The sequence below is a fragment of the Xiphophorus hellerii genome, chromosome 1 (genome assembly GCF_003331165.1).
Source record: "Xiphophorus hellerii strain 12219 chromosome 1, Xiphophorus_hellerii-4.1, whole genome shotgun sequence".
Taxonomy (NCBI): Eukaryota; Metazoa; Chordata; class Actinopteri; order Cyprinodontiformes; family Poeciliidae; genus Xiphophorus; species Xiphophorus hellerii.
In genome coordinates, this window is record NC_045672.1 from 3,784,823 (window position 1) to 3,804,308 (window position 19,486).

A 19,486-nucleotide genomic window follows, 5' to 3' on the forward strand; every position below is an offset into this window, starting at 1 on the left:
AAACGTTATCAAACATAACGTTTTGAAGCCAAAAGACCTCAGAAATATACAGAGCCAAGCAGGAGAATCAACTCATTTCAAGTTTAAACTCAGCTTCACACAAAGACGCAGCATAAATGTTTGGCTGTTGAACTGAACCGTCGCTATAAAGCTAACTTTCTATTAACAGTTTCACAAATCTTTTTTATAAACATTACATTACCAAGACATATGAAGACAAACCTTTATCTTGGTTTTTTTCTATTCTTCCTCTCTTCTTTCTCCCTGAAGGATAAGTCCTTTTTTTAGACATTGTTTTGCTAACTTATCTTCTACTGGAGCTTTGGACGTTTGGATTTCAAATTACCGGCAAAGCGCACCTGACCTACCGTGGCCACCAGGGGCCTCTAGATTTCTACATGCATCATCAAATATATATTATTGTAAAAAAACAATCACTTCATGATGAAATTGTGTGTTTTTGTTATTATAATGACATAGAAATTATTACTAAAAAAACAAAACAAAACAAAATCAGCTCCACTGAGTGGGCCCCTTGGTGGCCCTTGGGCCCTAAGCGGCTGCTTAGTTTGCTTATGCGTTGGGCCGGCCCTGGATGCACTAGACATTAATACCACACAATGGTGGTGGGCCTGTTCCCACCAATCCACACAACATGCAGGACAATACACACACACACACACACACACCTACATGTCTGTTCTAAAATCAGTGTCTTGTCACATGGAAACATATGACAGTGATAATCTACAGTGAGTTGAAATATTTGCTACATGTGAAACAGGTTAAGGGGGGAGATGTTACGCATATCCAACGAAAGTGATGAACTCCTTTACTACAGTTACAACAGACTGAAGCTGCTGTAACATGGCAGAAATCTACTTTAACATGCCATTAGCTTGACGCTCCTGGGAAAGCTAACCTCTGTTTCTACAAACGTTCAGTTCATTACCGCCTCATCCAATCAAAGAGCCCCAGTGGGACCGGTGGTGTCTTGAGATCCACCTGTGATATTTACTCAGACTTTTTAAAACGATTAACGCCACTGTTTGCATGGACTATTCTGACTGGATATAGGCAATGATGTAATTAAAACTTAAAATAAGTCCAGAGGTTAATACTTAGAAGACTTTATTTACAAATTAAGTTGATTCAATGCCATTCAGCTTGTAATCTTTTCTCTTAATCAATATGGATTCATTTAAACATAAATTATTAACTTTAAAGCTGTAAAGTTGGAACTGCCTCAAAAATATCCGTGCAGGTTGTTATCTGATATATTCTTTAAAGCATAACACTTTGACCACATTTTATGGCTGATAAATCTAAATTGTTTGCGTTTCTCAAAAGCATCAGTAACAGGCCTAACCAGCGCGCCCATGAATTCCGGTTCATCCTTCCTGTAAGTGTGAACAGGAATGTGTGTGCCTGCATCTATATCTGGCAGATAAGGAGAAGACAGGCCTGTACAGATGGAGACAGTGACAGAGAGACTGAGCGGAAGTTCCTGGCAGCATTAGCCAAGAGATCTGCGTCCAGCAAGTGGAACAGGAGCAGGGGGCCGATTACGCAACCCTTCTGATTTCTGTTTCTCTATCACACAAACGAGGCCGCGGCACTCGACTTACGGGAACGAGCCGAAGACGAGCCAATCAGCTTTCGGCCGCGAGTGGGCCAGTGGCGTTCCTGCCACTGAGCTGCGTTTAGAAGAAATGACACTCACTGACTCATTATCACACATGGGGTCTTCTTGTGGATAAGAAAAAAAAAAAAAACGTGTTATCGAAAGTGTCTTTCTCTAAACATAGTGCTGCTGTGTAGATGTGAAAGCTAGCTCACTCTGCAGACCCGGGCTTTGCGGTGACTCAGTGCCGGACCGAGGCAGTCAGATGAACTCTGCAGGGCCACAATGACTCACCATGCAAATACCCGGCAGCCTGCTCTGTTTCTAACTCAGTGGGATTTGCATTTGATAGTCCTTTAAACGAACAATACCACAGAAGAGGTGTTGCATGCAGACGCCGAGAACATTTTTGGATAAACTGGCCTGACATTTTGAAGAAATAGGAAGATATTTAGAGATGTTGGTCGCTCACGTTGCTGACTCAATGAGGTCAGACTGGTTTTAGAATTTAAAAAAAATTAGAAGGGAAAAAAACACAAGTTAGCTAGTAACAAGACTTCTGCTGTTCTACCCAGAAGAAGTCCTGTAGGAACCCATTAAACGTGGAATGCATGCAAAAGGCTGTGTGGAATAAAACTAACTGATCACTGCATCCCCAAGATGAAACATGGCAGTGGCAGCATCATGCAAAGAGAGGGAAGGTTGTTCACATTTGCTGTCTATCCAAAGAATAATGGGTAACAGTTTTATGTCCAGAGGTGCAAATGTTTGAGAGACATAGCCAAAACAAAAAACAAAAAAACCTGAATCACATTCACTAGGGCCAGGACTTTAACATAATTCATTTTGATTCATTAACAACACAGATTTCAACATGTTAAAAATTTTAACACAATTAATTGTGCACTACTGGAAGATCTGTAAATCTGACGCACAAGTGACAGACAGCGAAGGAAGACGGAGCCATGGGGGTTCAATTCTGTTTCAAAAAAAAAAAGAATGATGGGACGCCAGGAAAGATTAGCGTTGTGTTCAAACTGTGCTGAAGGAGTTAGCCTAGCGTAGCATCTCAACGCTAAACATGCTGCATCAGCACAGACCTTCCCAGCACTAATGACCACATCACTAATGTCTGATTGTAGAGTAAACAACAAATTAAAAACAATCAGTATCTTTGTTGTTGAGCTCATTTGTCAATCTATTCAATACTCTCACAGCAAAAGTGGTTTTTGAATTGTTTATTTTGAGATATATTGTTTTTGACTAAAATGTCACTAATTGTGATGAATTAACTGCAGACCCAGCAATTAATACGATTTAAAAAAAAAAATCTAAATCGAGTGCCGCCACTTAGTATTAATGTGTTCCAATGGTCCAGTCAAAGTCCAGATCTAAATCCAATCAAGAATCTATTACAAAACCTAAAAACTGACTTTAATAGATGATGGTTTGGATCATTTTTCTGCTCTGTGCTCCATCACGCTAAACCAAGGAGGATGAATGTTTGTTCAATGTCCACCATGCAGTCCACTGACCTGCTCGGTGAGGAAAGCAGAACTCTCTTCTTTTGGCGGCAATTTTCAGATGTTGAGAGCGGCGCTAGCTGACGCGCAGGCACCCAATAAGCAGGCGGTTCTCAGAATGACAGGGGAAGCCATCAGCGGTGTCATTCGTGGAAATGTGTGCTCTTCAGCTAGATGTGGTCTCTTTCAGAGAAATGCTGTGTGTGTCTGCGTGTTTTTTTTCACTACTTTGACAAAAGAAAACTGCAGCAGATCAAAAGATTCAACCTTTCGTTTTCATGCTAAAGATGGGATTTTATTTTTAGCTTGCATTTTTTGCTGTGTGTGTGATCTCTGTTTATATTTAACCGATTCCAATATCCACGCAGAGACTTTTGTATTGGAAGGGACGCGGGCCGACGTACGGACTGAACGCTTTGCATGAGCTGATGTGAGACCAAACAGAACTGATAAACCACAGATTAGAGGTTTCCGTGCGAGTTTTGAGCTTGCAGCTTTACTTGGTTAGTAATTTAGGACACAATGGGGGGGAAGCATTAGAAAGGCCCTGAGGCATTACCTGCTTTCTTCAGAAATTCTGCGTCATAAAACAAACATTACTGAGACGTTTTCTCAGGACGTAATTGTCTGTTCCTGCTAAAAGTAGATAAGTGGAAGATTGCTTTTTAATTCACGCAAAAATACAGACTTTCTTAAATTGTAGCTTTTTTTTGCTCGTCGGTGTCCTGTCGTTCTTAAAAAGCACAAAGTGAACAGGAAACGCTTTTGCCATGGGTTAGGTCAAAAATCAAACTCTATGTAAATGGTGCAAAGACACAACAGCATTGTCATAGCAACTCATTTACAGCTCATTAACGTCCAAGCGACACTAGAAGCAAATCATCTTAATTTGTTAGGATCCACTGGTGTTTTTCTGTCTTTTTATTCAATTTGTTTCAATTCTATTCAGAAATACTTTATTGACCACAAACAGAAATTAAATGTTGTAACTGATACTTATTAAAAAAAATATTCAAAGAGTTATTGTAGATGGTGGTCCAAAAGCAGGAATCAGATGATAGTGCAAGGCATTCTGGGTAACCCCCCCCCCCCCCCCCCCCCCCCCCAAAAAAAAAAAACAAATGTGCTAGTGTGAGCTGGAGAAATGGCTCGTGGTCGTTTACCAAAGACAAAAGAGAAATCCTACAACTGCTCAAATCTGTCGCCACTCCATTTTTGTTTGCATTTTGTGGCTCAGTGTCTTCTTCAGAGGTTTTTGTGTTGTTTCCTTCAGTTGTTCCTGGTGCAGCGCCCCCACAGGCTAACAGGGGAACAAGTCCTTCGAAGGGTTTGGTTTGAGACGGTGCAGTGTGAAAGTGAAACGCAGCAGCTGAAAAAGTAACAAATGTTGCCACTTTGGTCCCCAGTCGAACCGAGTCTACTGGTACATCACGTAGATGCTCAGATAGAATTATACTGTATATCCAAGCATCTCAGAATATTTCACAAAATATTAGCCTTCCTGAATGAGTGCTGTTTTCTTGTGATACAAATAAAAGCGTTTTCTTAAGGTTGCTGAAGCAGTTTGTTAACTCATGGACTCTTGTCCACCTTTTTATTACCCTGCTTGCCCCTCCATCTCCTCAGACCCCAGCAGGTAAAAACACACATTGTCCCATCCTGACAGACACTAACTGGGACTGATGGGATCAGTTTTTGTTTTTTTTCCACCCAGCCTCATTTGATGCAGCTGTAAATCTTTTCCTGGCTGTAGGTGGGGTCCAGCGCTGTCTCCGAGTCCAGGAACCGGCCCCCCCCCCTGGCCCTCTTAAGGACCCTCACAACTGATTAAAGCCACAACTCTTATCAAGCCAAGACAACAGGAGCCCTGATGGGTCACAGCCTGCCGGTCAACATCACCACCCTGGTGTCCAGATTAACCCGTGTGAAAATCTGCAGCCTGTTTGGAGGCTTGAGGAAGACGTGCAGTTGAGTCATCTTTCAAAATGGCAGAGAATGATCATGCACTGCTTGGATTGTTGAAATTCTTTGTTTTTAGGCTAGAGAAAAGCAGAGAAATATTTTTTTTAAAATATATAGTTATTTAATGCATCAAAAGGAAACACTCGAGTAACCTCTTTTATTTTTCTCACACAAAAATATAAACGGCCTGCAGAACTGGTGTAATGCCACAAAGCTCCACCGCAGATACCACACTGGGCATTATGTCACCCAGACCAACTGACCCACAGAGAAAACAATAACCTGACATGAACTTTTTGCATACTTCCAGATGTTATACGCGTCTCCAGCATAAGAAACCCCCAAGATTTAAAAAATATTTTGTTTATCCCAAAGGGTAGTAAAATACCATATTTACTCAATATTTACTCTTTTTTTCCAACTCCTCTGGGATTTGGGGTCAGGTATTATTTGACCTTGGAGGATGCTAAAACAATGCATTGTTGCCACATTTTTGCATCATAGCAACTGTCTGAATGTTTCTAAAAAAAAAAAAAGGCATCCACAATCCAAAGGAAATAATTGTCCAAACATGCAACGCCTCGACCAAAGAAGCTATAAACAAACGTCAACAAGAAGAACAAATCAGGACTAACATCACAGAGGAACGCCATCATGCTACCACCCAATGTGCCAGCTTGAAAAATTTTGCTTTTTGTTGTTTTTTTACTTCTCATTGCTGCCATCCCAGAGAGAAACCTGCTGCCTGGACTGTGACATACCTGTACTGAGAGAGATGACCTGACCCCCAAGGCCAACTCAAAGGACTCTCTGCCAATAATCCCAGACTTAAGAGAAGGAGGTTTGGTGTCTCTGTGTGACTTGAATGGCTGACGTCTTCAGAATCAAAGGTTGGACCACTTTTGTGGTCTCTCTCAGTGAGAGTGAAGGACAGCAGGTGTCCACTGAACAGGAACAAAAAATCTTTTTTTCTGCCTGCCCTCTGGTTCCCCTTCCTGTACAGACGACTATAAATCAGAGAAAGACGAAGTTTTCCGCATGGAGGTTTGACAAAAATAATCTGCTAAAGATCTTAGAGCTTGTAGAGCATGACAGGTTGAATTATTATTATTTGGTCAATGTTCTCATTTTCCTGACCTTTGTGTTCTGGTCAGTAGAAGTAGATTGTTTGTCACACGTTGTACATTGTTATGTTTTTGTAAGTTTGGTTTCTTGCCATTAAAAAACTTTAAGATTCAAGAAATTTTGTCCAAGCAGCAGAAACATAATAAAAGTACATTATAAAAGCAAGATACTATAAAGTACCAGATATGCAACATACAACAAACAGTACAGTACAATCGACCAGGTCATTAGACAGTTAGTTATGTGTTCTGATGGCTGTGGGGATAAATACATATAAATTAGTTTAGAATATATGTAAATACAAATTAGTTTCAGTAATTTTCCAGTTTGCTGATTTTCTCTCAGTCTTTGGGTGACACGTTGCATCTCTGGGCGACAGGTGCTCAAGTATTTAAGAAAAAGCCCTTTGTGTGGTCCATTGAATTGCCAGCCACATATTACACTCAAATAAAAAAAAAATCAGAATGCCACTTTTTTGACCAGAGCACATCCCTGGTGTACATTTAACCTCTAGTCTGTTAAAAATGTGAAATAACTGATCATCCGATTTAGAAGCAAAATGATGCATGTTAGATTGAGAAATAGTTTAATTCAGTTTAATTGCACATGCGTATAAATAATACTGTCTGATTTACAAAATATACACGAGCATAATTTATTGTAGGGCTTATGTACACTACAAGCTCCACAGATTTTTTCAAAGTTCAAAAATAATTGTCATGACTGTTTTCAGCTGCACAGATCTGATCAATGGTTCTGACAGAGACACTTGTTTAGTGAATCCAAATTTTCTACAAAATAAATCTCTCTGAATCCTCCAAAAGGTTCAAAAGTTTGAGGTCTTTGTTAGCAAATGTGTTTTATTTTTGTGGTGCGCATTAACAGACTGATCAGGAAATTCTGGGCTAAATCCTGATGTTGACCTGATCTGTCCATAATCTTTCAGGTAACCTGGGATTGGGTCGCGGGTGAAGCAGACTAAACAGAAACGTTTGACCTGGAGATGGCGCTCTATGATGCTGACCCCATTTTGTTTAATTGGTGCCTGGCTGGAGGAGATCATTGCTTACACAAGACAATGACTTCAACCATATGTGCTTTATTTACTGCTTTTAATTAATTAGATTATTAGGTGGACACTTTGGTTTTGGTTAAACACAACCTTCCTACTTTTTAACATTCTTTTTATTTTTTCACGTTTCGTCTGCATTTCAGGTCTACTTCAAAGAGAAACTGGTTGACTTTGTGCAGGGCAGATTTTTTCTACTAGACTGGTTTGAGTCTTGCCTAAAGAACAGTGACTTCTACATTGGAACAGACATTAGTCGCATGTGGGGAACCCCAAGGTTCAGTCCCGGGGCCCCTTCTATTTTAATATCTGCTGCTGGTTTGGATTGTAACAATTAAGATTAACTATCATAACTACGCAGATGAAACAAAGGTCTACATTATAATATCACCATGTGACTCTGAACCCAAACTTCCAGAAAACTGCAAAGCAGGTGAAACACTGAGTTCCTGTGGAACCAGACTGAAACCCACATGTTTAGAGTTTCCTTTGATTAACAATAACTGGAACATCGATCAATATATTTGATGTGCATTAGCTTGACGATGGCATTTGACAAAATGTAATGTTGCTTGTTTGCTATTCCCGACATAATTGGTTATTCATTATGTAAAGCTCTTTGAACTGTGTTGTTGCTGAAATCCGCTAGACAAATAAGCTTGACTTGATTTACAGGAAGGGATGTGAGAATGGGACTCTAGTTGCATAATTAACTGGTTATTCCAGAGAACTTGTAGGGTGAAATCAAATATTGTTTATGAGGCAAAACCAAGGAATGCAGAGAAAGTGTGCAACAAAGTCAGGAGCACACCACTGAATGAAGAAGCTCAAGACACTGAAGCTGGTTTTTACACCTCAGTGTCAACAAACCCTGTAATAAAGTTTGTTTTCACATCTCTGCGACTTCATAAACACTCCGGGCCTTTTTTTGCCGCCATCTGCCACCTCTTATCTCCCCGTCAGCTTCCCGCATTGACTGTTTTTTGACAAAAGTGTCAAACAGGAAGTTGTATAACCTTCTAACCTACTAAACTCGTGTGGGCGTTCACAACAAACACAGCCCGCGTGTGGCGACAGTTAAGAAATGATGCAGAGGAGTCGACAGTCGTAGTTAAAAAAAATATTTATTGAAACCATATAAAAATAGCTTCTAACATAATTTACAATTCTAAATCAAGTGGGTGAAAAAAACAAAAAAACAATCCAAGTTTTCTCATACACACACACACACACACACCCCATTCACTCAAACACCAGCGTGTGGTGGACACTGGTTACCATCAGTAGACATTGAATGTTTACATACATTAAAAATGGAAGTGCTTTTCAGCATTATTTACACTTTATTTACACACACACACACACACATCTGCTCTTTGAATATTTCAAGCCATAATAAATATGGTCAAAAAAAACCCAAACTCCATATTCTCTTAAATAATTCGTGGGCCCTTCAGTGACTGTGGAATGAAACATATACATTCATAGACAGCCGAAATTCTCTCATAAATAAATAAATAAATTCTGCCATGAAAAAAAAAAAGCTCATTAGGCATGGGAGAGCTGTCACACCAATAATAAATATCTTATTTACATTTCTTTTTTGTCCCCAACGAATTTTTAAGACCTGTGTGAGGCACATTTTTTCTTTCTTTTGAAAAAAAATCCCAGCGTTTAAAGAGCAGAAGATGTTCGTATCTCGGTGTGTGTGTGTTGCGTTGCATTGTCGTGTGCATTCAGGTTGAAGAGACTCAACACTTTGAGTTAAGCCCTGTGTTTGTATACAGTACAACACAGGAAGTAGAAGAGGAGGAGGAGGGGGAGGAGGAGGAGGGAGGTGGATGTTGAAGTAAACAGACTGAGGTAAGTCCAGTGTTTTTTCTTCTTCTCTTGATTTTGTTTACACGAGTTGCTGCCGGCGCTATGAGGTCGTCTGGTTGCTAATGACATTGGAGTAGTGGTGATAGTAGTGGTTGTAAAATAATAACAAATTACACAGGCTTTACTGATCTAGGCCTATGAGAGGGGAAAACAAAACAAGCCTTGTAAAGAGGAAGTGAATGTAGTCTGTTATCATCTTTTGTTTGTGTTTAGAAATTCAAGTATTTTCAGGCTCCCGTTGCCTAAAACAATCTCACATAAGGCACTTTGTTTTGTGTCTTCGGAACTCGCCTCCGACGCCTCCGCTCTTGTTTTTTTGGAGAAAAACCAGCGGAGCGCTGCGAGAGCTAGCGTAACTTGGGCTGTCCGCGTGCCGCTCAGCTCGCCCTCCTGGACGCCTGGCACTGAGGCTCGGCGAAGGCCTCCGGGGTCGCTTTGTCACGTCTTCACCTTTACGTGTCAGTTCAGTTCAGCTCGGTTCGGCTGGGACTGGGCGAGCCCCGTCACCGGGCCGCGGCGGTGGCCATGAAGGCAGCGGGCTCGTGGGCAATGCTGTGTAGCCTGATCTCGGCGGGCGACTTCTCCGTCTGCACAGTGGAGGGCACCACCGACGGCGACGTGTTCTGCATCCACGAGTGGTTGATGATGTCCTCAAGGGACGGCCGGTCAGCAGGCCTCAGGCATAAGCACCACTTGATCAGCTGCTGGCACTCTGCAGGAAGAGAAAGCTGGTTAGACAACCGTCGGCACCAACTCGTGCGAGCGTTGCGGAGGTGCACGCGCTCACCTGTGGAGATCTTCCTCCGGAACAGAACCTGTGCCTTGGTGATCTCCTCATCGTGTTCAAACGGGATGTCTCCACACACCATGTCGTACAGCAGGACGCCCAGGGACCAAACGGTGGCTGAGCGGCCGTGATAGCGGTGATACTTGATCCACTCTGGTGGACTGTACACTCTTGTGCCTGTTAGACAAAAAAAAAAAAGCAATAAAGGTTATTAATATTAGAAGCACAAGAATGTAATTAAAATAAGATATACAACAACCTTAAGCTAATAAATGTTTTATTTTTTGTTGTTGTTATAATACTGAAAATGAAAGCATTTTAAGAGTTCCAGCTAAGCCTGTTTTTTTTCTTTTTTATAAAGACTGTATCAGAGCTCAGCTGCCAGGCAGCGTGACTGGCTGTGTTTGTGTTTACACAGGAGCGCGTGCGGGAGGGAGGGAGTGAGCAGACATGTGACTTTGTTTACAAACTTTGAGTTGTAAAAATACCGCTTCCCTCCGATAGGGGGCGACAAGGCTACAGCCCTGGAGCGAGCGGAGGAAGATGACACAACCCAGGAATTTCTGCTACACGACTCTCCAGTCTACATACTATGTAACCTTTATCCAGGGGGCAAAAAAGCTTTTTTTTTTCCTTTTTTTTATCAACATACCGTCAAAGTCAGTGTAGACGGTGTCTTTGAGCAGAGCCCCGGAGCCGAAGTCGATGAGCTTCATCTCGCCGGTGCGGAGGTCAATGAGGATATTCTCGTCCTTGATGTCCCGGTGAACCACGCCGCAGCTGTGGCAGTGCCGCACCGCCTCCAGCACCTGGCGGAAGAAGCTCCGCGCCAGCTCCTCGGGCAGGGCGCCTTTCTCGGTGATGAAGTCGAACAGATCCTTGACGGTCTCCGGCCTCTCCATGACTATGATGAAGCTGTCGGGCCGCTCGAACCAGTCCAGCATCTTGATGACGCCGCGGAAGCCAGTGCCGACCTTCTTCAGAAGAACTATTTCCAGCGGCACGCGCGAGCCGTTGGCCTGAAGAAAGACAAAAAAAAAAAAAAAAAAATTAGATAAAAAAAAATAAAAAAGTATTTGACAGAAGGAAAAGCACCGGAATAATATGAATAGTTTCTCACCAGTTCTGCCCACTCGGTCACTCTGTCCTTGGCTACATGTTTGACAGCAACCTAGCATGGCAAAGAGGAGACCGCTTTAGAAGACGTATAGAACACCAAAATATGTAAAACCGCCATTTTAAAATGACAATATGTAAATATAAAAGGTGAAAAGTGGACTAACCGGAGCTCCGTCGGATGTCCTCGTGCCGGAGTAGACGGTGCCGAAGCCGCCGCTCCCCAGCACGGAGCCGACCTGATAAAGCTTCTCGAAAGCTTCTTTCTCCTTCACTGTAACACAGAAACATAACCCATGAAGATCAAAGCGGGCCAAAAGCTCTACGTGTCCCTGTTAATTAGCAAGCGAAGCTTTAGAAATGGGCGGCCAGCCATTGCTCTAACCCCCGCCACTCCATGGACAGCGCAGTAAAGCAGAGGGATCCAACACACACACACACACAAAAAAACAGGGCGTCTAACCTTGCTGAACTTGCAGCTGCATTTTCGCCGGCATATCCACGGCGGAGATGTGAGCCAGAGAATTCAGCTTGGACAGCAGCATTCCTTAAATCAAATCCAGCACGGCGAACACGGTTGTAAATGTTTTATTCCGTTAGAAGGAGCCTCCCGGCGCTGCTTGTTGGGGCTGCGTGTCCACGTTGCAGGAACAAAAAAAATGCGGCAAGGATCCTCTCATCCAGACAGAAGGCAAAATCCGCCTGTGGTCCAGGAAAGTAAAAAAAAATAAAAAGGCAAAAACAACAACTCGACGTACAGATGTGTTCTCTTTAAAAGGAAACCGACGCGAAAGCGCAGTTGTTCCCCGTGATATATGTAAACAGAGGAGTAACGACGAGACGGATCACAAAAGTGGAAACACCAACGCCTCGGCCAGACACCGGCTTCTGGAAACAAAAAAGCGGGGGTAGGACGTTTATAAGGCGGTAGTAGAAGGCGTAGCGATAAGCTCCTTCGTCTTTGATAGCCCCGCCCCCTTTGCCTCCGTGAGCCAATGGGGACGCAGGCACGCACGTCAATCACAGGATGAAACTAGAGACAGCCTCGTAACCGACGGGGCCAGACAGACGTGGCGGGAATCAAAACGCGCCAAAAAGGGCTGGAATAATGCGTGATTAGGGATTCATGCTGGAGGGAGATGCAAATTCAAAAGCCGAAAGCTTCTGCCTCCTTCAATACATGAAAAAATACAAATAGTTTCACTAGATTGCTTTATTTCATATTTTGTATGTGCCATTAATACATCTAGATATTTATTTAATTATAAATGTAAATTAATATAAATAGAATAGTTTAATAATAACAATAACAATTTTAAACTTTGACCGTACAGCAGAACTTTTATTTGAAATAAAGTTATTTGAAAATAAAGAGACATTAAAGTCTTGATTAATAATAGTCGCTTCAGGCTTTGAGTAGGTTGCTCTGTAATATTTCGTTTTTTTCTGCATCGGAAGCAGGCTGCTCCTGCTGGAGCTGCACTCAAGCCGACGCAGAGAATTGTTTTCACACAAAAAAAGGCACAAACAACCCGAAAGCAGTTCATCATTCCGGGTTTCATCTACTCGAGCCGTCATTTACCCTAATCGCTTTCGCATTGAAACAAAATAGTTTATTGGCTGCCGTGGAGCCTCTCTCCCCCTCTCCCAAACTGCGCCGCCGCGCATCAAAGCGGCGCAGGAGGAGAAAAGGCGCATTCCGCTCATTCTTTCAAATTGGGTGGCCGCGTTTGTGGGTCGTTCACAGGATGTGGGAAACTAGAGATAAAAAGACTTCCAGTTACCCCGCCCCCTCCCCCCTCCCCTTTCTTTTACCCGTCACCCCTCCTGCCTCCCCTCATCACTCCTCGTCTCTCCACCCTGCTTTTCCCGCGCATGTTATTGTCTGAATGGCATGCTCGCGCCTCCTGCTTCAACTCACCTTTTGTTTTCCTTGGATTCCCCCCCCCCCCCCCCCCCCCCCTTTAGTGCATTTGTACAACTTGCGAAATCAGACTCAAAGAAATCTGAATCTTAAAGCGTTATTAAAGTTTAAAGAATAAGACAACGCTATTAAAAAAAAAGTATTACCATCCAACCACGTGCGTCATGAAATGAATGTGAAAAGCCAGTGGAGCGTTTCCCTGGATGCCTGCAGGTGATTCTGGGTAGGTGGAATGAAACTTGCTCGAGTTTGAACAAAAAGCCCCCGGGGCAAATTCCTCAGATACCTTCCGAAAGTGAAAACGAGCTTACATGCAAATCATCTCTTGCGCTGCTCGGCTTGTTTTTGGGAGGCATTCAGCATGCCGCAAATAAATAACATGGAATTTCCACTCTGCATGTTTCATAAGTTTTTTTGTTTTTTTTTTGTTGTTGTTGCTTGGTTACATTTTTGAGCAAAAGCACAGCAATCTGTGTCCTCTTTAGTTCCCCCTCTTTTCCTTTCAGGAAAAAAAAAAAAAAAAAGCAGCAGAGGTTTTGTTTACATTCAGAGCTTTCTGCATCCAGCATGACGTCCTGAGACAAAGAGGCGTCTTGCTGATTCTGAATCCAGATTGAAATTTGGGATGATCTGCCTGAGTAGTTTAGGCTCTCTTTAATCCCTGCCTTTTCGTGGATAATCTCCTAATATTTAGTGCTTACTTATTTCATGATTAATCTATTCTAAATCCTGGCTTTTTCTCTCCTGTGCAGTGTGTGTTTTTATTAGCAAACATCAGTGTTTTCAACATGGTTTCATTCATAGTTTAAAAAAAAAATTACTAAAGAGTTTCAGGAAATTGTATTAAGGCCCCTTTAATCTGATTTATTAAACCAGTTATCCTCGCCTAATTATGCTTCTGTGGAATATTATCTGTGTGTTTTGGACTCAGGTGGACTGAATACATTTGCACAGGATTCATTTTAGAATTCCATTTAGGAGTTGAGACCAAATACAGTAATTTGATGGGCAATTTTAGTGCAAACATTTACTTAACATGGCAGCCATCTTGAAAAATCCAACAACTATCATTAAATGTGATTCATATGGACCCAATTATGTATAACATGGCACCAAAAGTATTCATCTGTGAAACTGACAAATGTAGAGCAAAAATAAAATTTCCCCGACGACCACGTCAGCCATCTTGAATTTTTCAGTGGCTATCATTATTTCTTTAATTTTTCTCCATTTTCAAAAGAAATCAAACCGGCAACATCAGCGCCGAGTTAGATTCTTGTATCCGCATTTGAAAGATATGTCTGAAATATTCAGTTAGTCAAAAAATTAATTTTTTATGACAACTATGATAGCCATCTTGACAAAACCAAAACGTATCAGTAAACATGATATCTGTGGATCCAGTTATGTATAATTTGGCAAATATTCATCAAATATTTATCATATATTACATTTGACTTGGCGACCATGGTAACCATCTGGAAAAATGGCCGCCATCTCGAATTTTTAAGAAGTTCTCTTTTTTTTGTTTCATTTATTTATTCTTTCTTCAAACAGGCCAAAAGGAAACATCTGTGCCAAGTTAGCTCCTTGCGTCCACATGTGGAATATTTTGCTGAAATATTCGCATTCACATGCGCCACAGTTTCAGGTCGTGATGTGACAAAAATGTGAAAACTGTCAAGTTGCATGAATATCTTATCATCTATCAATACACTGAACAGTTGTGTGTTCCTAAAAGGATTTCCTCTGCAGCCACCTGTTGAAGCGGAGGTGGAGTTGCAATCAGAAGTGAGTTCATGTTCAACCAGAGGCCCTGAAGAGGTGTGTGCAAACGGAGATGACCGGTGACGTAAAATCGTCACCAGTGACCGCATTGGGTTTTTATTTGGGGGGGGCATGCGTGTGTGTGTGTGTGTGTGTGTGTGTATGTGTGTGCTCCAGATATTCCTGCCTGCATGGATCAGCGGGGTTCGAATGACAGCAATCCAACCCCATCTGTCAGAAGGGCATATTATTAGTTTGGGACCAGCTGCTCACACCAATATCTGGAAGTCTCAGTTGCTGAGGTTGCCACGGCAGCAGGTTCATGCAGGAAAGCAGGACTGACATTTCTACGTGGCCACGCATTTGATCATCTCTACATTTTTTTTGCCTACTTTGTCGTTAACGGTGGCGTCTTCAATATGCTGGAACTCTGGAGACCATGAGTAGAAAATAAGCAGCGCACTTTCTGATTATTTGGTTTACATGCGCAACAGCTGTATTTCTATGAATTACTTCCTCTTTCTAGAGAAATAGAAACCATAACCAGAGGAACGTTACACAACACCAGATTATGTTTCTTCACAAAAAATGTGCAGAGTTCTTTGATATTTATTTTTCCAATTTTTTTTATTTATTTATTACATTATTATAAAAAACAACATCTTGGTTGCTACCTATTAAAAAAAAAAAAAAAAAAGCATGTATTTACATTTCAAAGTTGGAATGCTTTTGCTCTCGAATTGCAAGAAGTTTTTTTTTTATATATTCAAATGCATGAAAAATATGCACAGTTCTTTGATATTCCCTTTTCACATTGTATTTTTTTATTACATTATAAGAAAAACATCGTAGTTGGTACCTATTAAAAAATACAGGTATTTACATTTTGGATATGTCAAAGTTTGAATGCTGCGGCCCTTGGATTGCAAAAAATGAAGTTTTTTTTTTTAATATTCAAATCTGTGAAGAAACAAACATTTCTTTCATTCTGCTGCTGTAAATCTTCTGCAGAGGACGCTACACAGTATCCACCTGAAGCAACACATGTTCCACCCCATCTTGATACTGTAAAGTTATGCAATGTTGTATCCTTACTGACTACAAACTTGGAGCTTCCCATAACTTCTCTTATCTCCGCGCCTTTTCAAGGCGTCCTTGACCTGGCGCTCCACCCTCAACCTGCTTCAGAAAGTCACGATACTTCCTGCCTGACACATTAACTGAGTGAAAATTACATTTAGCCCCTTTATGTCTTTTCATTTCACGGTGCCTCGCAAAAGTATTCACGCATCTTAGACTTTTATTGTATTTTGTCACGCTACGGGCACAGACCTCAACGTGTTTTATTGAAATTTTGTGTGAATTGGTGCAAGTTTGTGAAGCAGAAAGATAATAAAAAGTGTTTGTTTTTTTCAAACGTGACCTCTGATTCATATATTTGCCCATTCTTTTTTTTATATATAAAATAAATCAAACTCAGGTTAAATTGGAAAATTAAATTTCAAGTCTTCCAACAGAGTTTCAATTGAATATGGATTTGGACTTTGAGTAGGCCATTCTAGAAAATGAATATTCTTTTATCTAAACTGTTCGTTAACAGGGTCGTTATACTTGCTGGAAACGAAACTCCACCCCCGTCTCAACTACCTTACAGCGATTAGCACAAAAACGATTCCTCAGGATAACGCTGCCACTACTACAGATCTATTCAATAAATTCAAATACTACTGAAAAGTCTATTTATTTCAGAGACTTTATCAATAAGTCAAATGCGTTGGTTAGATTAATTATATGTTTGAAAACCTTTATTTTTGTTAATTATGATGATTTTCCACTTACAGGTAATTTAAAAAAATGCCATTTAAAATTAGAATATTACATCAGACCAATAAAAAACACTATCTAAAGAAAACAGGAACGTGGGCTTAATGAATCTTATATTTAAAATCTGCTTATTTTCAAAAGATACAAATGGGCCTCATATGAACACAGATTCTAAGTTATTGAATATGATTGTATGTGTGGCTGCAGGTAAGGGGTGTTCAGTAGAGGTGTGTGATATGGCTTCTGCATATTTTGGTAACGATTCTATACTGAGTAAATACATGTCCAGTGTTGCTGATGCCGATACAGTCCTGGTAAATTGCAGATATGTTTAATTTTTAAGTTTGATCTTATCAACAAACCTCTGACCCTCAGATGGTTTGGTGTTTTTTTTTCCTTTGAATTATTTTGTTAAAACCAGGGACAGAATTTGGACAGAGTTTATGAGTGTCTACAAAATACTTTAATAACATATAACAGAAAGATCAGAAAAACAGAGCAAATTTATGTGATTTTTTTAAAACCTAAATAAAGAGTAAAAAATCATCATCATGTGAGAACTAATCAAACCAAAATCTTTTTTTAGTTAAGTTGAGAAACTGCAATACAAAAATGACGTTTGACGGCTTGAAATATTGATATCAAGCTGGTATCGGTATTGTATCAGTACCACACTATTATCGATACGATACTGATACTGATACTGATACTGATACTGGCTTGATATTGATATTATCAATATTCTAGATTGATCCCACCACCTTCTAAGTTCAGGTTGTATCAGTGGGTTTTATTTACTCCACTTACTAATTTGCTGAATTTTGAAGGCAGTTGCATGTACTGGATCAGACTAAAGGGAGATGAGATTAAATAAATAAATCAGAGTTTTGTGTTTAACCTGCCCTCCCCCTATAAAGAATGTGAAAAATGTTTCTGTATTTTTGTCCTCATCTTAGCTAACAGGTCCAATCAGCTGGCTCGGCTCAGAGAACTTGTTTTGCTCAGACGTCATCATGACGAGTTAATCACGTCTTCAGCTGTTGCTGCAAATCCCACCTGCTCCCACCCTGCAGCAGTCAGGAAAAACAGCAGGAGTTTAAGTGAAGTATATCTTCACCCGACGGCTATTCCTGCAGCAGCTCTTTGAACGACAAGGAGTTCTCAAGCTGGACCGATATGGTCCGTCTTGGGGACGCAGTGGACGGTGGCTGGGGGGAGGGCAGCAGATCTAGAACACAGTGAGGTGCTTCATGCTGTTTTTTCACGATTGACAAAGATTAGCACATAATTACAGGGTGGTCGTAAAGCTGCCCCACAGCCCAGCAGGAAGAGCAGCATCCCCTCCCTCACACAAGCACAGCCGTCCCGTGTCATTTACCCCTATCAGCTTGCTAGACAATGAAGCCCTCAGGGACGTTGTTTCGAACCACTTTGGATTTGACAGCAAGGAATTTATAGTTAGAGTAAGAGGTGGCTCTGATGTACAGCTTTCAGGCCACTCTTCCTCTTCCTCGCCGTCTGACCCAGGGGTCAGCAACCTTTCCAAACCAGAGAGTCAATTCTGCCCTCAGTCCCGGCTAATTAAAACTTGTTGAGAGCCACAGATCTTATGTAACCTTTCGTGAAAAAAACCGACTTGGATATATGCTGCAGTTTTGTTGTTTTTTTTTTTAAAGAAAAATCATTTTGTTTTTGTTTTTAGGTTTCGAAACAAAGGAAAACATAAAATATTTATTATATTTATAAAAACACAAATTCACACTAGTTTCTAGTACTCCTCCAAAATTATATACAAGGTTGAACTTTAAAAAAAAAAAAAAAAGTTTGTCTATGCCCGGGTCTTTCAGGGTTAAAACCCCACAAATAAACAAACGATGAAACATCATCTGTCACGCTTCCTATTTAGCTGCAGAGTGTTTTTAATCCTCTCCAAATAAGGACAGCTTCCGCATGTGTTGCAGGCTGACGTGTGTGTGCGTGTGGGTGTGTGTGTGGGTGTGCGTGGGCGTGTGTGTGTGTGTGGGGGGGTGTGTGTGTAGGTGTGTGTGTGTGTGTGGGAGGTAGGAGGAAAGGAGAAATTATTTTTAGGGGTCAGTTAAAGGAAGACGGAGCTGCTGCGGTGTGGTCCTCTCTCCTCAGGTAGCTTCCTGCCCCCCTCCTCACCAACAGAACTGACCGACAGGGCCATGAGAAAACCCTCTGACTGACATCAAACGGCGACCTTTCTGGGAAAAGCCCCCACGCAAGGTTTGCAGCTTACCCCTAAGGTCACCAGAGGTCAACTTTCATGTCATCACAGGCCTCGTCTAGGGTCAGAGGTTATTGGCATACCTGTGTAGCGCCACTCAGACTGTTCCTCTGAGGAATTAGCCCCACTTGCCCCGGTTAAAGAAGTTGATTATCAAAGAGAGACTATTTATGGTTTGTTTACAGCCATTGTTGTGCTCGTTAAAGGGGGAAGTGGTAGATAATCGGTGTGTGAAATAAGGCAGGGTGCTGTCAAGGTTGCCAATGGTTACAATGACGAGGCTGTTGTCAGCTTCAGATGTGTCTGTTGTGGGGTTTAGATGATAGGAAATAACATTTCCTACTTTATCCCGGGAATTCCGTCTGGATAATGACACTGTTGACAGAAAGGATTATCCTCTATCCTCGAAAAGCAGAAAAACAGAAAATATTACCATCTTGCAGACAGACTTAGCTCGATGGTATTCGACTGTAATTATGAGCAAGTTATGGATTTGCGCAAATGTTGTTGACATTTGTGAACTTGAGCGGCACATATCCAGGAAGCATGTAGAAGCCTCCCTGTTTAGTCAAAATCCGCAGAAACGTTTTTGATAGAGTTCAGACTAATCATTAATGTTGTGCATGTTTGGTGTTA

General features: G+C 41.3%; 1 protein-coding gene and 1 long non-coding RNA gene across 3 annotated transcripts in view; one reads left to right on the top strand and one right to left on the bottom strand.

The window, feature by feature from the left end:
• LOC116720590 (uncharacterized) overlaps window positions 1–19,486 on the top strand; it is a 957,300-nt gene that overhangs the window by 863,245 nt on the left and 74,569 nt on the right. The window lies entirely within an intron of this gene.
• pim1 (Pim-1 proto-oncogene, serine/threonine kinase) lies at window positions 678–11,996 on the bottom strand. 2 transcript variants are annotated; one of them, XR_004339402.1, is made up of 7 exons: window positions 11,551–11,996; window positions 11,255–11,361; window positions 11,092–11,142; window positions 10,624–10,990; window positions 9,972–10,148; window positions 8,655–9,896; window positions 678–689 (listed from the first exon to the last, which is right to left on the bottom strand). XR_004339402.1 is itself a non-coding variant. In XM_032563807.1 (6 exons), exons 1-6 carry the CDS (start codon window positions 11,630–11,632, stop codon window positions 9,688–9,690), a joined length of 993 nt encoding a protein of 330 aa, XP_032419698.1. In that variant the 5' UTR covers window positions 11,633–11,996; the 3' UTR covers window positions 8,409–9,687. The 2 variants fall into 2 exon arrangements, 1 of the variants encoding a protein (XP_032419698.1); XM_032563807.1 differs by lacking the exon at window positions 678–689 and having other exon boundaries at window positions 8,409–9,896.

Bases quoted from the DNA above. Each gene is read 5' to 3' on its own strand.
- pim1 (XM_032563807.1), bottom strand. From the start codon at position 11,632: ATGCTGCTGTCCAAGCTGAATTCTCTGGCTCACATCTCCGCCGTGGAT. The intron at 11,143-11,254 runs GTTAGTCCACTT...TTGCCATGCTAG, and splicing joins GGACATCCGACGGAGCTCCG to GTTGCTGTCAAACATGTAGC. The intron at 10,991-11,091 runs GTGAGAAACTAT...GTCTTTCTTCAG, and splicing joins TGACCGAGTGGGCAGAACTG to GCCAACGGCTCGCGCGTGCC.